The sequence below is a fragment of the Aquarana catesbeiana genome, linkage group LG02 (assembly GCF_042186555.1).
Source record: "Aquarana catesbeiana isolate 2022-GZ linkage group LG02, ASM4218655v1, whole genome shotgun sequence".
Classification (NCBI taxonomy): Eukaryota; Metazoa; Chordata; class Amphibia; order Anura; family Ranidae; genus Aquarana; species Aquarana catesbeiana.
In genome coordinates, this window is record NC_133325.1 from 699,467,139 (window position 1) to 699,488,040 (window position 20,902).

The 20,902-nt window shown below is 42.4% G+C and overlaps 1 protein-coding gene across 2 annotated transcripts in view; it reads left to right on the top strand.

The window, feature by feature from the left end:
- The first annotated feature begins 1,276 nt into the window (after positions 1-1,276).
- The window catches only part of PIGL (phosphatidylinositol glycan anchor biosynthesis class L), a 247,191-nt gene continuing 227,565 nt past the window's right edge, over positions 1,277-20,902 (top strand). Inside the window, exons 1-2 of one of the 2 annotated variants that reach the window (XM_073616886.1) lie at positions 1,277-1,598; positions 14,124-14,223. In XM_073616886.1, coding sequence (XP_073472987.1) covers positions 1,379-1,598; positions 14,124-14,223 — 320 coding nt within the window. In that variant the 5' untranslated portion in view covers positions 1,277-1,378. The remainder of the gene's footprint in view (positions 1,599-14,123; positions 14,224-20,902) is intronic. The other variant, XM_073616885.1, reaches the window with a different exon arrangement.

Here is a 20,902-nt window from a genome sequence, read left to right on the forward strand (position 1 = left end):
TCTGACTGTCCTATGAGGCTACAGGACCCCTGAACCTCTCTCTGGACAGTGCTGATTGGCCCTGTGCTGATCACATGCACCCTCCCCCCCCAAAAAAGAACTCCCCAGTGACACACCAAACTGAGCATGTGCAGAGTGCCCCCAAGGCTCTGTTCTATTAGAAGATGGATTGGGGACTGTTGAAGAAAAGGAGGATCAGAGATGATAGGATCCAACAGCCTTTTTACACAATGTAGAGGATTAACCCCTTAGGTTCCACAGTAACAAGCATGCTTTACTGATTGTACATACTTTACTCTACAGACTGATTTTACTGTTTTAGACCCCTTTCACACTGGGACCGTTTTCAGGCACTTTAGTGCTGGAAATAGCCTCTGCTAAGCGCCTGAAAACCGTCTCTCATTTATTCCAGTGTGACTTTTCACACTGGGGCTGTGCGCTTGCAGGACAGAAAAAAGTCCTGCAAGCAGCATCTTTGGGGCGGGTTGGGAGTGCTGTGTACAGCGCTCTCAAAATGCCCTTGCCCATTGGAATGAATGGGCAGAGCTTTCAAACCGCCTTAAAAGCAATTTTAAAAAAGCACCGCAAAACGGGAGGTTTTAACCCCTTCTTTGGGGGTTTAAAAGTGCCCTGCTAGAGGCCGAAAAGCACCTCTTAAGCAGTGCTAAAACCAGTGGCGCTTAAGTGCTAACGCGGCCCCGGTGTGGAAGGGTCTTACTGTTGTGGGTTTAGTAACACTTAGTATTTTTTTTTTGTTTTGTTTTTAAATCCTATGCTGTATCTCAGTGCTGTTGATCTTCCATAGCTTCTTTGCAGCCACTTCCTATTTCTATGCCCTCCAGTAATGGCTGTGTGACATTTCTCAGCGCAGGTTTTCTCATGGTGACAAGCTGATCATGTCTGCATCGTGTGTCGTGTCAGTAGGGGAGCCTTCATTGCAGAGTGACAATGCAGGAGCACAATTGGAAGACAAGGAAAGAGTGTTGTCACCCTTTAACAGGAAGTGGCTGAACAAGGATCTTCATTGCAGGATCATTTTAAAGAAAGCTGAAGATTTATAAATATTAATAACACATTTTGTAACAACATGAGAAGTTTTAGTTATTGGGTTTATCCCTGCTTTACTTTTGCTCATAACTGCAGGAAACTGGTATCTAGCGTCAGTGTGTGAGCCCATCTCTGATTAGACTGTCCTTCAATGTCCCTGGGAAGCCTGGACTGACACGTGACTACATAATCCTGTTACTTCCCTTTTAGCCAATCAGTCGCTGAAGATGAGGAAACGCATGCGCACTATGAGCTTAGTGAGCCGCGGAACCTATTTGCTCTCGCCTTGTTTGTAGCCGGAGTGGTGTAGGTGTAGCACTCGGTCTCGGGGATGCTGGCCTTGGTTTTGGTTGCGTTGCTTTCCGCATTGTGGTGTGTGTGCAGCCGCTGGAGAGATGTGTTGTCCGGGCGGCCGGTGGGGGCTCTGCGGGGTGTGCGGGCTCCTCTCCTGCTCATCGCTCACCCGGACGATGAGTGTATGTTCTTTTCCCCGACCATCCTCGGTCTGCTGCAGGAACAGCGCCCCCTGTCTGTGCTGTGCTGCTCCACAGGTATGGACACAGGAGCCGGGCACCTGCAGCTTGGCCCGGGGGGGTCCTCTAGTCATAGAATTCTCCTTTTCTATAGAGAAGCCCGTAGATGTTGGTTGTAGATCAGGAGGGTAGTGGGGGAGGGTACACTGGGTTACACCTGTGTGCATCCATGTGTGTTTACAGCGCAGAAAAAATCCAAAGTTTGCAATGAGGCCGTTCACACCTGAGTGCTGCGTTGTAAAAAAAAAAAAAAAGACATGTCTGAAATTTTATGCTTTTTACCTGCATTTTTCCGGCCTATGGAAGGGATAAATGTGCGTTGGGCCGCCCACATTATAGCAGAGCTTGTTTTCTGTAGAAGAAAAATGCAGCGCTCTGTTAGCCCTCGTTCACATTGAATGCAGTGTTGAAATCGTGTGACTTCACCTGAAATTGCACAATTTCAAAGCTGCATATCAGTGCATGGACAAGCGTCTATTCGAGTCGCATCCGAAATCGCCAAAAGTAGTGCAGGAACTACTTTTTTCAAATCAAAGGGGCGTCGCAAAGTTGGTGTCGCATCGGTTTGAACATGACCATTGCTGACAGTAGGGTGCGACTTGGCATGTGAATTGACCTGTCAAATTGCATGACCAGTCGCTCCAATGTGAATGGAGGCTAAAGGGCACACACAAAAAAAAAAAAGGTTTTCTATGTGCTCCATTCACACTTCCCTGCAGCTGTCACCTGCGGTGCAGAAAACAACAACACTGCTGCAGTTCTCCGCACCGCTCTCCAGGTGAACTCAGCCAAAACGCTCAGGAAACTCCCACAGTTGTGGACAGGAGGGGGGATCAGTGGGGGGCAATTAGAGTAACGCTGGCCATACGCTATATGAAAAATCGACCAAACCCATTTTTGAAAAACGTACGTTCAGCCGTGAGCGCAAACGATCGTGTCATCATGTAATGACCGATAAATTGTTCAGTGGACATAAATGAATCCATTTTTTGTTTGTTTGTTTTTTTTTTTTTTTTAAACATATACCTAGTGCAGACAGTTCAGACAGGAAACACATTAACCTTTCAATTTATCATTTGTTTGACAGAAAATTTCCAAACTTGTCCTTCGTTTTTTTGGCTCAGAAAACGTTCCAACGATTATCGATTTTGTGCCCATTAATTTCCCGAAAAATGGACAAACTGTCTAAAAGACCGAATTTCGGCCGATTTTTCGTATAGTGTATGGCCAGCATAAGGCTGGCCATACATTATACAATTTTCTGGTACAACTATCCTTTAGATTTACCAAAACCATATAATCTGAGGTCACACCTAAAAATTTTCAATTTGAATGCGATAAGGCACACCCTTGCACTACATAGTTGAAGGTAAATCTAAAGAAAATTGAACAAGAAAATTGTATGGTGTATGGCCAGCTTAAGTGATCCCCTGTATGGCTCTCTGGGGGTTATTTACGAAAGGCAAACCCACTTTGCACTGAAAGTGCACTTGGAAGTGCAGTTGCTCTAAATCTAAGGGGTAGATCTGAAATGAGGGGAAGCTCTGCTGATTTTATTATCCAATCATGTGCAAGCTAAAATGCTGTTTTTTATTTTCCTTGTATGTCCCCCTCGGTTCTACAGCAACTGCACTTCCAAGTGCACTTGTAGTGCAAAGTGGATTTTCCTTTAGTAAATAACCTCTGTACAGTAGCTGAAAACAAGTTTAGTCTTCTCTTATTCCCAGTGCTTTCAGCTTCTGTACAGAGAACAGGACGGTTCCTCTAATTACCCCCCCACCACACCGATCAGCCCCTCCTGTCCACTGTCTGATGCCCCCCCCTCACAGCGCTGCCGGCAAATGTCATTTACCGACCTCTTCCTGTTCTGAATGAACACAGTGTGAGCAATTGGCAGCGATCACTCACTGTGCTCATTCATAAGTGAAGCATAGTAAACTCTATATACTATGCTTCAGTTTCTGAATGAATGGGAGCCTCTGTCTCCTGTTCCTTCATCTCCAGTGCAGCTGAGGCTGCAGAGAAAGGGAGGGGGAATGCGTTTCTTTAGTCCCTTTCTTTGTCTCAGTGAGGCTTCAGGGCTCTGTTTAGACCCCCGATAAATCACCAAAGCCCCTCAATAGGGCAGTTAAAAAACATTGTAAAAAAATATTAAAAATAAAAAACTAGTAATACCAGCCACTGCTCCCTCCTAAATTGTGATTTTTTTTTTTTTTAACAAATTGCAACATATAATAAAAAAAGTAAAAATAATTAAAAAAAAAATGTAGGGCTTACACAGGTTCTCTGGCCCATACAGTGTGAATGAGCGGTTTGTGCAGCTGGAGTCGCCTGTTACTTTTTGGGGTTGTATGAACACAGCCGCAGGTCCTAATTTGATGGGTGTATAGATGTGTGGTCCCAAATACACTCCCTCTGTGTTTGGGGCCGTACACCTTCATCCACACACCTGTCAAATTAGGACCTGTGGCTGTGTTTGTACATTTGCTGCCTCCCTATAAAAATAAAACAAAACAATAGTCTGCGCTAAAACGTATGAAGTCCAAACCAAGAACACACTGACCAAGGAATTCATCAATGGAAAGAGTTAATATGAAAGTCTATCGGACACCACATTCCTTGCAGCTCAGTGATCAACGGGAAGCTGATAGGTGTGAAAACATAAGGGAATACGAGCGCACAGGCTCACGGTGCAAATAATGTCTGTTTATTGTAGTATAACCCCGCCGACCGTACGCACATCTGCGTACTCGGCTTTCAGGGGTTTTACCGGAATGATGCCCGCTGCTGCAGGCATCATCCCGGTACCGTTGTTTCGAGCGGGCGATCGGCTATCCGTATATAACAACCGATGCAGCTAAAAGCCACTCGGCTGTTATACCGGAGGAGCAGGAGGGGACGCCCCTCCCGTGCGATCGGGAGGCCCGTTGTCCAATCGGCTGCCTCCGGCAGCTGTGGGCGGGCTGGAACGAAGCTGTGGGCGGGTTCGTTCCAGCCTTCTCAATGTAAACGCGGAAGCGGTGTTATGACGTCACTTCCCATTTACTCGGCTGCCAATGGCGCCGAATTTTAAAAAATACACAGTATTCAGAATCGCCGTTTTCAGCGATCTGAATACTTTGAAGTGTAAAGGAGGGATGGGGGGTCTTTTAGACCCCCGATCCCTCCATAAAGAGTACCTGTCACCACCTATTACTGTCACAAGGGATGTTTACATTCCTTGTGACAGCAATAAAAGTAAAAAAAAAAACCATTTTTTTTTTTAAACACAATTTATAAGTATAAAAATAAAGTAAAAAAAAAATTTTTTTTTTAAAGCACCCCCGTCCCCGCGAGCTCGCGCAGCGAAGAAAACGCATACGGAAGTCGCGCCCGCATATGTAAACGGTGTTCAAATCACATATGTGAGGTATCGCTGCGATCGTCAGAGCGAGAGCAATAATTCTAGCCCTGGACTTCCTCTGTAACTCTAACCTGGTAACCGTAAAAAAAAATTAAAGCGTCACCTATGGAAATTCATAGCTACCATAGTTTGTCGCCATTCCATGAGTGCGTGCAATTATAAAGCATGACATGTTTGGTATCTATTTACTCGGCGTAACATCATCTTTCACATTATACTAAAAAATTGGGGTAACTTTACTGTTTGGATTTTTTAAAATTCGTGGAAGTGTCCCTTTTCAAAAAATATGCGTTTAAAACACCGCTGCACAAATACCGTGTGATAAAAAATACTGCAACAATCTCCATTTTATTCTCTATATTCTCTGCTAAAAAATATATATATAATGTTTGGGGGTTCTAAGTAATTTTCTAGCGAAAAATATGGATTTTAACTTGTAAACACCAAATTTCAAAAATAGGCTTAGTCATGAAAGGGATAAAGGAGATAAAATGAATACACACACACAAGCATGGATAAATCATAAGCAACAAATAATTCCTCCAATGAAGAACCCTGAACAGGGTCACATCCAGGACCTGAGGAAGGAGGCCATCCCCTCTGAAACGCATTGTCCTGGCAACCACACAGCGTCCCCTGTCAGCTTGTTCCATCTGAGCTCCCCCTGGGCCAAGTGTTGGAGGCGTCCACAGCTCTCTCCTGACCAGCCGTTCCTGGAGTCATTGAGCGGCTCACTCACAGCCTGTCAGCAGCTGCCGGTGAGGAGAGAGCTGTGGACGCCTCCAACACTTGGCCTAGGGGGAGCTCAGATGGAACAAGCTGAGAGGGGATGCTGTGTGGTTGCCAGGACAATGCGTTTCAGAGGGGATGGCCTCCTTCCTCAGGTCCTGGATGTGACCCTGTTCAGGGTTCTTCATTGGAGGAATTGTTTGACGCTTATGATTCACCCATGCTTGTGAGCGTATTGATTTTATCTCTTTTATGCTACAATAAACAGACGTTATTTGCACCATGAGCCTGTGTGCTCTTATTCCCTTATGTTTTCGCTGCAACCCTACAGTTTAACCGCTTCAGCCCTGAAAGATTTACCCACCTTCATGACCAGGCCATTTTTTTTGCGATATGGCACTGCGTTACTTTAACTGACAATTGTGCGGTCATGCCACGCTGTACCCAAATAAAATGTATGTCCCTTTTTCCCACAAATAGAGTTTTCTTTTGGTGGTATTTGATCACCTCTACAGTTTTGATGTTTTTGCGCTATATACAAAAAAAAGTGACAATTTTGAAAAAAAACAAAATAATATTTTTTACTTTCTGCTGTAAAACATTCCCAATAAAAATGTAAAAAATCTAATTTCTTCATCAATTTAGGCCAATATGTATTCTGCTACATAATTTTGGTAAAAAAAAAAAAAACACAATACGTGTACAGTATATTGATTGTTTCACGTGAAAGTTATAGCATCTACAAACTATAGTAAATTTTTATTTTGTGTTTTTTTTTTTTTTGTCCTAGTTATGGCGCCAATCAGCGACTTATAGCAAGACTGAGATATTGCGGTGAACAAATCGGACACTAACTGACCCTAAAGGGCACTTTTTGGAAAAAAAAAAAAAAAAATACGTGTACAGTATATTGATTGTTTCACGTGAAAGTTATAGCATCTACAAACTATAGTAAATTTTTATTTTGTGTTTTTTTTTTTTGTCCTAGTTATGGCGCCGATCAGCGACTTATAGCAAGACTGAGATATTGCGGTGAACAAATCGGACACTAACTGACCCTAAAGGGCATTTTTTGGAGACCAGTGACACTAATACAGTGATCAGTGCTAAAAAAATATGCACTGTCACTGTACTAATGACACTGGCTGGGAAGGGGTTAATATCTAGCATGCAGGACTTTTTAAAATGCAGCACAGTGAAGTGAACCAATAGAATTTAAAGGGAACAAGTTTTCATGTGCGCTTGTCGTGCTGAAGAGGTGCCTTTTAGCGCAACAAAAGAGCACCAGTGTGAACAGGGTTTAAAGTAGGAGTCGGCCGAAATTCACTTTTTTTGAAGTATCGATCAGAAAACGTACTGATATTACTTCAAGTGGTTGTACCGGGGGCAGCTGCAGGCATCCCCCCGTACCGTTCTTTAGAGCGGACGGTCAGCTTTTTTGTAATCGCAACCAATACGACTCAGCAGCTGCTCGGCTCTTATTACAAGCAGCGGGTGAGAACCTCCAGCCGCCTTCCACCGCTTGCCCGGGCTCTCCCATCCCACCAGGAGACCCGAGCCACCAGCCGGCATGTCCTCCGGCTGGCCGAAGACCCAAACAAAGCTGATGCTTTGTTCGGGTCTCTGATCTAGTAACCCAGAAGCGATGTCATGACATCACTTCCGGATTACTGGCATCTTAATGGCGCCAGTTTTAAAAGATGGAAAGTATTAAAAAAAACTGATCTTTTGAATACTTTCAAGTGCAGAGGAGGGGTTTGGGGTCCCCCCATAAAGAGTACCTGTCACTGGCTATTACCGTCTCAAGGGATGTTTACATTCCTTATGACAGCAATAAAAGTGATACATTTTTTTTTTTTTTAAAAGGATAGTGTAAAAATAAAAATTTTAAATCTACAAAATATTGGCCTGAAAGGCAACCGAAAAATCGGTGTCTTTATCGTCCCTGAAAAAAACGATATTGGTCGATTTCCTAGTTTAAAGTGGTTGTAAACCATGACATATACCCAGTGAAGTGACTGCTCTCAGGTGATACACGGAGATGAAACAAATTCTCCTACATACAGTTGTGCTCATAAGTTTACATACCCTGGCAGAATTTATGATTTCTTGGCTATTTTTCAGAGAATATGAATGATAACACAAAAACTTTTCTTTCACTCATGGTTAGTGTTTGGCAGAAGCCATTTATTATCAATCAACTGTGTTTACTCTTTTTAAATCATAATGGCAACAGAAACTACCCAAATGACCCTGATCAAAAGTTTACATACCCCAGTTCTTAATACCGTGTATTGCCCCTTTAACATCAATGACAGCTTGAAGTCTTTTGTGGTATTTGTGGATGAGGCTTTTCTCAGATGGTAAAGCTGCCCATTCCTCTTGGCAAAAAGCCTCCAGTTCCTGTAAATTCTTGGGCTGTCTTGCATGAACTGCTCGTTTGAGATCTCCCCAGATTGGTCCAATGATATTGAGGTCAGGAGAATGAGATGACCACTCCAGAACCTTCACTTTATTCTGCTGTAGCCAATGACAGGTCGACTTGGCCTTGTGTTTTGGATCATTGTCATGGTGGACTGTCCAAGTACATCCCATGCAAAGCTTCCTGGCTGATGAATGGAAATGTTCCTCCAGTATTTTTAGATAACATACTGCATTCATCTTGCCATAATTTTTGATCTAATTTCCTGTGCCTTTGTAGCTCACACATTCCCAAAACATCAGTGATCCACCTCCATGTTTCACAGTAGGAATGGTGTACCTTTCATCATAGGCCTTGTTGACTCCTCTCCAAATGTAGCGTTTATGGTTGTGGCCAAAAAGCTCAATTTTGGTCTCATCACTCCAAATGACTTTGTGCCAGAAGGTTTAAGGCTTGTCTCTGTGCTGTTTGGCGTGTTGTAAGCAGGTTACTTTGTGGCAATTGCGTAGTAATGGCTTTCTTCTGGCGACTCGACCATGCAGCCCATCTTTCTTCAAGTGCCTCATTGTGCGTCTTGAAACAGCCACACCACATGTTTTCAGAGAGTCCTGTATTTCACCTGAAGTTATCTGTGGGTTTTTCTTTGCATCCCAAACAATTTTCCTGGCAGTTGTGGCTGAAATTTTAGTTGGTCTACCTGACCGTGGTTTGGTTTCAACAGAACCCCTCATTTTCCACTTCTTGATTAGAGTTTTAACAATGCTGATTGGCATTCTCAATTCCTTGGATATCTTTTTATATCCCTTTCCTGTTTTATACAGTTTAACTACCTTTTCCTGCAGATCCTTTGACAATTCTTTTGCTTTCCCCATGACTCAGAATCTAGAAACGTCAGTGCAGCACTGGATGAAAGATGCAAGGGTCTGTCAGGAGTCCAGAAACTCATTGACCTTTTAAACACACACACACTAATTACAAGCAAACAGATCACAGGTGAGAATGGTTACCTTTTAATAGCCATTCAAATCCCTTTGTGTAAACTTGCATGTGTGCATGTTATAAGGCCAAAATCACCAGGGTATGTAAACTTTTGATCAGGGTTATTTGGGTAGTTTGTTTTCATTTGATCTAAAAAAGAGTAAACACGGTTGATTGATAATAAATGGCTTCAGCCAAACACTAACCATGAGTGAAATAAGTTTTTATGTTATTCATATTCTCTGAAAAATGGCCAAGAAATCATAAATTCTCCCAGGGTTTGTAAACTTATGAGCACAACTGTAAGCTGTATCTGTTCATCTGTGGCCCTCTATTCTCTACATACACTCAAAGTGCTGAATTATAAAGCTTGTCTGAGAGTTCAGAAAAAAGGGGATGGAGAGCTGAAGTTACACACTGCAGAGCTCAGTGGGGAGAGCTCTGAGAGTTGATTGGAGGGAAGGGACACACCCTCTTCACACAGCACACAGGAAAATTTGTCAGAAGTGATTCATGCAGATGGCAGAGGAATGAAGCAGCAGACAGAAATTACACTTAGTGCTCTTAATTGAGACAAGCACCTACTATTGAGGGATATGCTTTATTCATATTTCTTGCCTGAGGTTTACAACCACTTTAAGGGCAGGGCTTTGAAGTGCTGCTCAAATACATGCTTCAGTGAACACTAAATTTTGCATTTTGGCTTTGTTCACATGGGTGGCCGCCTGTGAGAATCTGTAATACTTGCTGGCAGGCAGAGAATCTAGCTGCGCGTGCGAACAGCCGTGGCCATATCTGTACCCAGTACAAATCTATTGCCGCTGTTGTTTGCATATACCGCATATCCGAGTTTTTACACTCAATCGGGGCTTCTGTCTCTGGACACAGACAGTTTGGGGGGGATTTACTAAAACTGGTGCAGCTGTGCATAGTAACCAATCAGCTTCTAGATTTTATTGTCAAATCTTAATTGAACAAACTGAAGTTAGAAGCTGATTGTTGCTATGCACAATGGCGCCAGTTTTAGTAAATCTCCCCTTTGTATTCAGGGCTGGCGGTTCTGGCTGCACACAAAGTGGACACAGCTACATTTTTTAATGTGGTCATAGCACAGAGTGCAGCTGAATCTCGACACTGCAGTCTAGCCTCCCATCTACATGAACCTTTAACCTCTTTTGCCTACAAAGCAAACATATCTCAATAGGGCCTGCTGTGTCCGAAAAATAGGAAAGAAAACCAGGTCAAATGTAGCCTTAGGGATGTCATCCACACAACACCACTGAAGTGGGAATCTGCTGACCTGTGTTTGATGTGCATTTCTGATCCACACCAAACATTGTCACACAAGGCATGTCAAGTCTGGGGCCAGAAAAGATAAGAGATATTTTCATTCTTTGTGACATACCTAGAAACACTATCAAAGTAGGTGAGCTGGCACAATAGTCTCTTAGTAGTTTGGTTCTATGTAAAGATCTGAATGGCTCAATTGTTAGTATACCATTCCTCCGATAAAAACACCCAAACTGTGCAGAGACAGCAGCAATGGAATTCGTGGCCTCAGCCTAGAACTTTCTATTATGCATGGGAATCTGTTACTGAGTGTCAGCAACATGATGTACAGTGCCCATGTGCTTTCACTTGTAGCCCTCCTTCCCTAAAACCCAGTACACACGAGCCGAATGTCCGCAGGTTCAGTCAAAACCAGTCAACATTCTGGTCCAAAAGATGCTGGTGCTCTCAGTCATTGGCCGGAGTGTGATGGGGGGAGGGGGTGCATGGGCATCCCATTGTCAGAACACAATAGTACATTGGTGTGTACTAGGCTTAAAGTGGATGTAAACCCAATGTCATCCTTTGTAAACTACTGCCATAAGGGTTATCTATAAGGATATACATGCCTCCTGCATGTATCTTTACCTGTCAAATGTCTCCCCTCTGTCTGTTATGAGAGCCAAAAACCTGTAGATTCTGTGGGTGGGTCTCGTCTCTTGTCTGGAGCTCGGTGGGTGGAGTCGTGATGTCAGTAAACTCCCCACCCACCTCTACACTCCCCTTGTCAATATGCATTTTCTCCTGTGTATTTCTAACACTGAACTTCTGCTATGATCTCTAACATCCAGTGAAAAGACAGGAAAGTAACCACATGACTTCAGCATGCCAAATCATGCTGAGGGGTGGAACAGCCAATCCTTGCATAGCTGCTGAAGAAAGGAGTGGGGGAGGGAATTAAAAAATAATGCATGTCTTATGCTAGTGCACGAGATATGTAAATCACCTGTCACTCACAGCAAGGGGGAGGATTTGACAAAGTTTTTCTCAATATGTCAAGATTTATCTCACTGAACAATAAAAGAGGATTGCTCAGAGCTGGATTAAGAGCCCTTTCACACTGGGGCAGGGGGCGGCGTCGGCGGTAAAACGCCGCTATTATTAGCGGCGTTTTACCGTCGGTATGCGGCCGCTAGCGGGGCAGTTTTACCCCCCCGCTAGCGGCCGAGAAAGGGTTAAATACCACCGCAAAGCGCCTCTGCAGAGGCACTTTGCCGGCGGTATAGCCGTGCCCTCCAATTGATTTCAATGGGCAGGAGCAGTAAAGGAGCGGTATACACACCGCTCCGAAGATGCTGCTGGCAGGACTTTTTTTACCGTCCTGCCAGCGCATCGCTCCAGTGTGTTTCGGGTCGGTTTGCAGGCGCTATTATTAGCGCAATAGCGCCTGCAAACCGCCCCAGTGTGAAAGGGCTCTAACTCTTTGTGGCAAAACTGGGCTCAAATGACAGGAAATCTTATACTCTACAGCAGGGATATGCAATTAGCGGACCTTGCAAAACTACAAGTCCCATCATGCCTTTGCCTTTGGGTGTCATGCTTGTGGCTGTCCGAGTCTTGCTATGCCTCATGGGACTTGTAGTTCTGCAACAGCTGGAGGTCCGCTAATTGCATATCCCTGCTCTACAGTATAAAAAAAAAAATTCTGTTTTACATCCACTTTAAGACACCGACTATTTGGCTTTGCAGAAAATCAGCCTTGATCATATCATAGATTACATGGTTTTTCATAGAGCTGAAAAAGCATCTGTGTTCTAAGCATGACAAGACTTCAGAGCCCGCAGTCATTAATGAGATCATGTCATTGTACTTTTTAATTTCCTGATGTGGCACACGTTTGACATCATCTTTTCTGCTGGTCTGTATAACAGATGATAATTTTTTCAAGGTTTAGGACATAAAACAATATTTAAGTTACAAATCTTGTCTGTCATTTTTTATTTTTTTGGTATTCGTAGATCAGTTAAACAGTTCATTTTAGGTTGTTTCTTTGTTTTTTTTTTTTTATATATATAATTTTTTTTTTTTTTTTTTTCAGATGCTCTAGCTGATCAGGCAAAAAGTCATTTAGGCTTCATACACATGGCCGTACAGCATGCAGAGCCATTATAATCGCTGTCCCAGGACCCGCTGTCACCGTGTAAAGCCACCCACTGAGATAAATTAGAAGATGCGACTGTACAGGGTTATGTGCCGGTGTAGCATAAAGCACTTGCATATGCACAGAAGTATGCTCCAAATTTAGAAAGCTTGTGTTTGTAGCACACAGCCCCTGTACAGCCTTGTGCATGAAGCCCAATTCCTCATAGATCTGAATGGAGACTTTTGCCTTGACTACAGTATATTGTTTAGTTCTAGCTCTTCAAAATAGCAATGGCTTTCCTACCATGGATGAGCCAGGAATACAAAAGAAACCACTTGAACCTTTGACCAGGACATTTTTAACTGGCAATTGTTTGGTCATGCCACTCTGTACCCAAATTAAATTTATATATATTTTTTTCATACAAGTAGATCTTTCTTTTGGCAGTATTTAATCACCACTGGATTTTTAATTTTTTGCTAAATAAAAAAAAAATACTGAAAATTTTGAAAAAAGCTAATTTTTCTTAATTTCTGTTATAAAACTTTGCAAACAAATAATCTTTCTTCATAAATTTACACCAAAATGTAGTCCACTACATTTCTTTGGTAAAAAAAAACCCAAATCAGTGTATATTATTTAGTCTGTGTGAAAGTTAGAGTCTAAAAACTATGGTATATATTTCTTTCTAAATGTATTAATCCTGATGTACTCATGGCCTCAATTCTTGAGCCCCTAAAATGCCAAGACAGTGAAAATACCCCCTAAATGACCCCTTTTTGGAAAATAGACAGTTCAAGGATTTCAGTAAGAGGCATGGCAAGTTTTTGTTGTAATTTTTTTCACATTTTTTTTTGAAAATTAAGAAATTAAATAAAATTTGTCTTTTTTTAATATTTTTTTTAACTTTGCACGGCGCTTATTTATGCATAGGCACATTACAATTATTGGGCTGTATTTTATCTAAGTAAAAAAAAAAGCTGTAGTGTGCTTTCATTCATGACAGCTTGCTTACCATTGTGATGCTGTGATTGGCTACAGCTAAGCACATGGTACAGGTTGCCAGATACCTTTTGATAGCTGTGGGCCAATCACGGCATCACAATAGTAAGCAAGCTGTCATGAATGGAAGCCATTCATGACAGTTTTGCTTACATGTCATCATATGATTGCTATGATTAGTCATAGCAATCACAGGATACCTCTCCGCTCACAGCAGCTAGGTACCGAGCACTGTGTCCACTGACCACGGCGGTCACAGGATTGCACCATTGAGCATGTGATGAGTGACGTACTGATACATCGCTTAGCCTGGCTTTGCTGACTGCTAGAAGTAAATGTACCGTTAGCAGGCAGCAAGTGGTTAAATAAGCTTATTTGGTAATATAAAGAGTCATATACTCATCAGAAATTACTTTCCTGAATAAACCCGAGTGGTCATCTCTTTGCTGGAGAACTTTCTTCTCTTTAGTTTTTAAAAATAGGCCCATTGATATTATATTGAAAACCGTTTCATAAGTGATGCAGAAGATTTATTTGAAGCTAGTACTGCTATAATAAGAAACATGGGATGTAAGCTAAGATATTTATTATTCTCAGGAAATTACTACAATCAAGGGGAGGTTCGTAAGAAAGAATTATTTCAGAGCTGTGCTGCTTTAGGAATACCAGCTTCCAATGTTACAGTAATTGACCACAGGTAACTACCATTCATGCCACTATATCTGTGATTCATGTAAAATACACTCTGGACAGCCTGCACAGATTGCATTTGAAGAAACAACGTTGTCATCAGGAGTCTTTTATTTTTGAAATGATCCTGTCACTAGGGGGTTATGACAAGAGTGTAGGCAGCCTGGAAAAGGATATACTTTATAATTAATTTACTGTCCATGTTTTAAAACTTTGTTGCATTGCTGATCTCTCGTTGGTAGCTGCAGTTATCTGACATTTTAGGGTGCGTCAAATACCTGTTCCTCTGGCTATGCTTCCTCTCAGTGACTCTTATGACACTACAGGTGTTTTAATGCATGAGGAGAGAAAAGTATACAGCATTTCCTTTTACAGCATGCCTTTGTGCAGATTTTATATATGAGCTATTACGCATTTGAATTCCCACTATCAGTGGCGTCGCTAGGGGGTGGCTTTTGGGGCTATAGACCCGAATCTAGGGCCCATAGCCCCGAGTCTCTGCAGGGGTCCCCAAGGGGAGGGGAGGCTCTCTGGGGACCCTGATGGAAGTGGGGGGCTCTCTGGGGACCCTGATGCAAGGAGGAGGCTCTCTGGGACCCTGATTTAAGGGGGAGGCTCTCTGGGGACCCTAATGTAAGGAGGGCTCTCTGGAAACCCTGAATTGGGGGGGTTCTCTGGGGATATATACACACTCACACACATATTACTGTATATATATGTGTATGCCTGACTTTCTTTACTATGCTGCTATGGGCTCTAGCCCCAGATCTTCAATGATTTACAATGATTTCCCAGTGTCTCACGCAAAATATTGTATTCAGATTGCTTTTTTAACCCCACATGCCTTTACTAACATTTACATGCAGACTAAGCTGTCCAGTAAAAGTGACAGTGGCATAGATTGGAATGAGCCATAACACAGCCAGGTCACCTTTTTATTTTTATCATTTAATTGAACATATAACTAAAGGCAAAGCCTTTTTTTCTTTTTTTGGATAGAGTGGAGAGGGATTAGAACGCCTGTCGATATTTATTGCTGTCTGTACCCCCGTTAAAGAGATTCATCCTCTCTATTTGTCATGTTTACTATTATTATTGAAAGTAAAAGAAAACTCCAAATTTTGGGTTGTCCCCAGAAAAGTAACAGAGGGGAAATCTTCCAATGAGGAAACGTATTCTGATGACCTGGGGGTCCCCAAGGAATTCCTTTAATTTGCAGGAATTTCCTCTCACTTCCTGTTTGGCTATATGACAGGAAGTGAAGGGAAATCTCCGCAATAGGACACCAATGGAAAAAAAAAATTCTATCTGCTTTCTGCTGCTTCCCTGAAATTCTGGTCTTCAGAGTTAACAGAGCAGAGGAATCTTGCCCTTCTAGCTAGGCTATGGGGCTGTGTGTTTTTATTGATACACACAGTATAGGGAGACACAACTCTAGTCCCTGCATGCAAGCATGGCTCTATAGGACACTGCAAGTGAAAAGAACCACTCTGAAACAGAAAACTTGGGGATGCAATACTTGGGGCACCAGCTTTAATTGGAATATATCTATGTGCAAATCCCAGCACTGTCTCCATAAATCATGCAATTCACAAATCAACAATTGTATAAATCACATACATAAATGAAATTCCATTAAGTCCAAAGGTGAAGCAATAATATACTTCCCTTGATAAAGTGCTTGTTGTTTCTCCAACTCAGTAAGGTGGCGGGTTGATAAGATGTTAGTCACGAAAAGAGGATGAAGAAATCTCCATAGTGTAATTCAATTTTATTAGTAGAAAGGTTTAAACTTGCTGTATCAATTTTACACTCACTCTCTGGTTAAAACAGCATGTAATTCCGGTTTGGAACCAGCACCGCGGCTTGCGTTCCAAAAGCCGGACGTGACATCACCGGAAGTTCACGCCTAATGCAATTTGCCCTCCCACTGGGCTTCTTCAGAGGGATACTATGGAGATTTCTTCATCTTCTTTTCACGAGAAGTGGAGGAGTTGGAGAAACAACATTATCTGAGGATTCATCTTTATTGACAGGTGCATTTAAATTCATAAGTTGATGAGTGAGAGCACAAGAGGGGAGCATGGCACTTTATGGCACTTTATTGCACACAGAAGAATTGAATCACTGTTTGCACTTTGAAGAAAGCACTTTTTGCACTTTATCAAGAGAACTTTAATATTGTTTCACCTTTTGGACTTAATGGGATTTCATATATGATTTATACGATTGTTGATTTGTGAATTGCATGATTTAAGGGAACAGCACAGGGATTTTCATATATATATAATTTAAAGGGGAATTATACCTTCATTCCAGCAGCAGCCCATTCACTAGGTAAAGGCACCTTTTGGATATTACTATAGTGCGGGTACTTAAATTTTAGATTAACTGGAAAATAGGCAAGGATTAAAAGATAAAGAAGTTGTATACTCAGTAAGTGATTACATCAGCTGCTGACAGCTCTTAATAAACTGAGGGTTTATGGTCACTTTAAAGTAAACTTTTCAGCTTCCAAACCATGTCTATTATGCAGCTACAGGGTTTAGTGAGGTCTCGTGGTAAAAGCTCATATGTAAATACTTGATTGTCTATAGCCTGCTCACAGGTTCACTTAGAAGTTGAAACTTACTCAGAATACTAAGATTCCAACTGTCCTGGATTTGCCGGGATATTCCCTAATCTGTGTTCTGTCCTGAAGATGACAGCATGCACCCTATTTGAGTTACTCAAAAATGGTAAAATTAAGGACATTGTGACCACGAGTGGGTGGTTCCAGGAAGACTATGGGCAGGATTGCTCAGAAAGTGGGAGTCATCAAGGTGGGACCACCCACGAAGTGGGTATGATGTGGATGGGACTGTCCAGAAGTAGAGGAGAGCATAATATGTGTGGTCTGTGAGCGGGGGGTGAGAGTGCCCTAGGGGCTGGGACAAAGATGACAGGTATGCACAATGCCTGTAAGGCTACATTTCCAATCTGAATACGCCACATCACTGCAGTGCAAAACTGCCTTGTTTTATATTTTTTATGCCTCTGTCTCCTATCTCTTTTCTGCTGCACATGCACGTTTCTGCTCACATTCCTGGCATCGGTCTAATGCCCTATAGGCACTCATACTGCCAGGTTGATATCCTGCTTTGCTTTTTTACATCCTGAAATTTTTCAGCTGGCCCTCCCTAACCCATTCTTAGCTTAGGTTCACATTGCTGCGGGTCAATAATCTGAATTTGCACGATTTCAACCCAGCAATGCAGTCCGACTTCAGGGGCGATTTGACAGACGGTATCGACACTGCGGGGCCCTGCACAGATGTCTATACAAATCACCCCCAAAAGTAGTACAGGAACTACTTTTGGGAAGCGGTGCAGGGCCACACTGATTTGGACGGTGCCATTGCCGGCAATAGCCGCCGGTTTGGCATGCGATTTGACATGTCAAATCGCATGCCAAACTGCTCCAGTGTGAACCTGGGCTTAAAGCTGTACATGAAATCTCAATAAGCTAATATAAGGACAGAATCAGGTACTAACCAGGTCTGAATTCTTCTGGATGTGAAGTTACAATAACATAAAACCAGCATAAAGCCAGATTCAGACAATTGAACCTGCAGTATTTAAAATACATGTAATGCCTGTAAATAAATATGTAACTGGGATAACTTTCTTTTTTTAAACATTTGCCTGGTATTTTGTTTCAGCCCTTTTGTAATTAGAGGTCATTGACTAAACGTCCAAACTAAATTTACAGTGTTACTAAACCCGCAACAGTAAAATCAGTCTGTATATGCAGTAAAGCATGATTGTTATACTCACTGTGGAACCTAAGGGGTAATCCTCTGCATTGTGTAAAAAAGCTGTTTGATCCTGTATGCAAAGATTCTCCCCTCCTTCCACTGCCCCCTGATAATTTCCTGATAACACAGAGCCCTATGGAGTCAGGCTGCACATGCTCAGTTTGGTGTGTATTGCTAGAGAGTTTTTTTTTCCCTTGGGAGAGTGGATGTGATCAGCACAGGGCCACTCAGCACTGTCTCGACAGAGAGTCAGGGGTCCTGCAGCCTCATAGGGCAGTCAGAAAACTCCTACAAGCTTTAACCAGTGCTTGGCTGGACACTGATAGAAGTCACAAGACTGCTCTAACTGCCGATGAAAAAAGGAATTTAGCAGTTTATAGTAACTAAAACAATTGCATTTCCATGTTCTGTGTACTGTGGGAGACCAGATATAGTAAATGCAGGGTCCTGGGTTTAGTAATACTTTTAAGTGTGAGCTTGCATTGGTTAACTGGAGTAATTTTTTTTAACTTTTTTGTCTATATCTAAATTATTTGATATTGTTTTCAAGGACACATGTTTCCTACACAGATTTCTTATATGCTGACAAAATAGTGAAAAACCCATGTTTTGGTATTTTTTTTTTTTTTATAAACGTTTAAAAACAAGTGCAGATAGAAATTTAGTGGCATCTTTTACTGACCTGGCTTTGTTTACGCTCAGAGCCATGTGATCACAATGTCATGTGCACTCCTAGCTATAAAGATTGACATAGATTAATGTGTCCTCTGCACAAGGCATCAAAAGGAGACTGTTAATACAGAACTTCAAGTTTTAAAAGAGAATAAAACATTTGATTGCCTAGCATGTATCAAAAAAACAAAACAGCCTTTGCAGCATGGCATTCCTTTAATCAGCAGCTGTCCCTGAAGAAAATCCTCTCTGCCACCAGGTAGTGCGCTGATTCTAGGCTGAATGACAGCCAGCAGTAAAGACGGGCTTTAAAATGATACTAAAGTCTCAGGTTTTTAGTTTAAAAATAACAAATGTTCTACTTACCTGCTCTGTGCAGTTGGTTTTGCACTGGGTAGCCCAGATCCTCCTCCTTCTCAGATCCCTTGACTGTGCTTTTGGCCCCTCCCCCTGCCTAGTTCCCCTACAGCAAGCAGCTTGGAACAGAAAGCAAGGGGCTAAAGAAGAAATCCCAGTAAATATTAAAGTGGATGTAACCTCAATTTTTTTTTTTTTATCATACTGTAGAGTATAAGATTTCCTATCATTTGAGCCCAGTCTTGCCACACAGAGTTAATCCATCTCTGAGCAATCCTCTTATTGTTCAGTGAGAAAAATCTTGACAAACTGAGAAAAACTTTGTCAAATCCTCCCCCTTGCTGTGAGTGACAGGTGATTTACATCTCGTGCACTAGCCTAAGACACAGGCATTATTTTTTAATTCCCTCCCCCACTCCTTTCTTCAGCAGCTCTGCAAGGATTGGCTGTTCCACACCTCAGCATGATTTGGCATGCTGAAGTCATGTGGTTACTTTCCTGTCTTTTTACTGGATGTTAGAGATCATAGCAGAAGTTCAGTGTAAGAAATACACAGGAGAAAAAGCATATTGACAAGGGGAGTGTAGAGGTGGACGGGGAGTCTAATGACATCACGGCTCCACCCACCGAGCTCCAGACAAGAGACCCACCCACAGAATATGCAGTTTTTCGGGTCTCATAACAGACAGAGGGGAGACATTTGACAGGTAAAGATACATGCAGGAGGCATGTATATCCTTATAGATAACCCCCATGGCAGTAGTTTAGAAAGGATGACATTGGGTTTACATCCACTTTAAGTATCATTATTCAGGAAAACAAAATAGTATTTGGAAATATTCCGAGGTTACCTGTCTCTCTTTATTATCCTGGCTTTGTCCCCAACAGAGCAGAAATCAGCCTGAGAGTGGGAGGTTACACACTTGGGAACCGATCAGGCTGTGTACCTTGTCAAGGCTGCCAATCAGTGATCAATCTTTCTTTGCTGCTTTGATGTCCTGTAAAAAAGCCCGCACCTCTCCTGGCAGAAGCGATCAGCCAGGAAACTGTCAGAAGGATCAGGCATCAGGACGACACAGTGCGGGGATCTCCCACTGAGACGAGGCTTCTGTATGAATAGCCAGCAAACAAAGTCCCCCCTCCTGGACCAGCATTGGACCAGTATGCTGTCTATTAGATTTCAGGAGGCGGAGCTTCGTTTGACAGCGCAGCTATTTGTATACAAGCCATCTCAGCGGGAGTTCGCCGCTCTGTGTCATCCGGCCGCCTGACCCTCCCTGGTGCATTGCCGATGACTGATCAGGCTGCACTTTTGGGCAGTGAGAGGCTGCATGATAAGCTGCAATGGTATGCTGCACTGATACGCTGTATTGATGGGCACGGATACGCTGCACTGATGGGCAATAATACACTGCAGTTGTTAAAGTGGTGTTCCGGCCGAAATTATACTTTTTAAATAAAAATAACCCTATAATACACAAGCTTAATGTATTCTAGTAAAGTTAGTCTGTAAACTAAGGTCTGTTTTGTTCGTTTATAGCAGTAGTTTGTTATTTTATAAACTTACAGCAGGCCGCGGCCATCTTAAGTGTGGGCATCTGAAGCCAGACTGAAGCCAAGACAAAAATGAATACAGCAGATATACAGTAGGTGCTGAGAAAAAAAAATTAAAAATATCCAATTTGTTTACAGTGCACAGTTTAGTGAGGGATGCTGAAGAGTTGTAAAAGTGGGTGGAACTCCACTTTAAAAATTTATTTTTGGAACTTAATTCTGCATAAAACATTTAACAGTGTAATTTCATTAGATAATTTACGAGGGCTTTTTAAGGCGCAGACTTAGGGGCGGGGCAGGGTAGGGG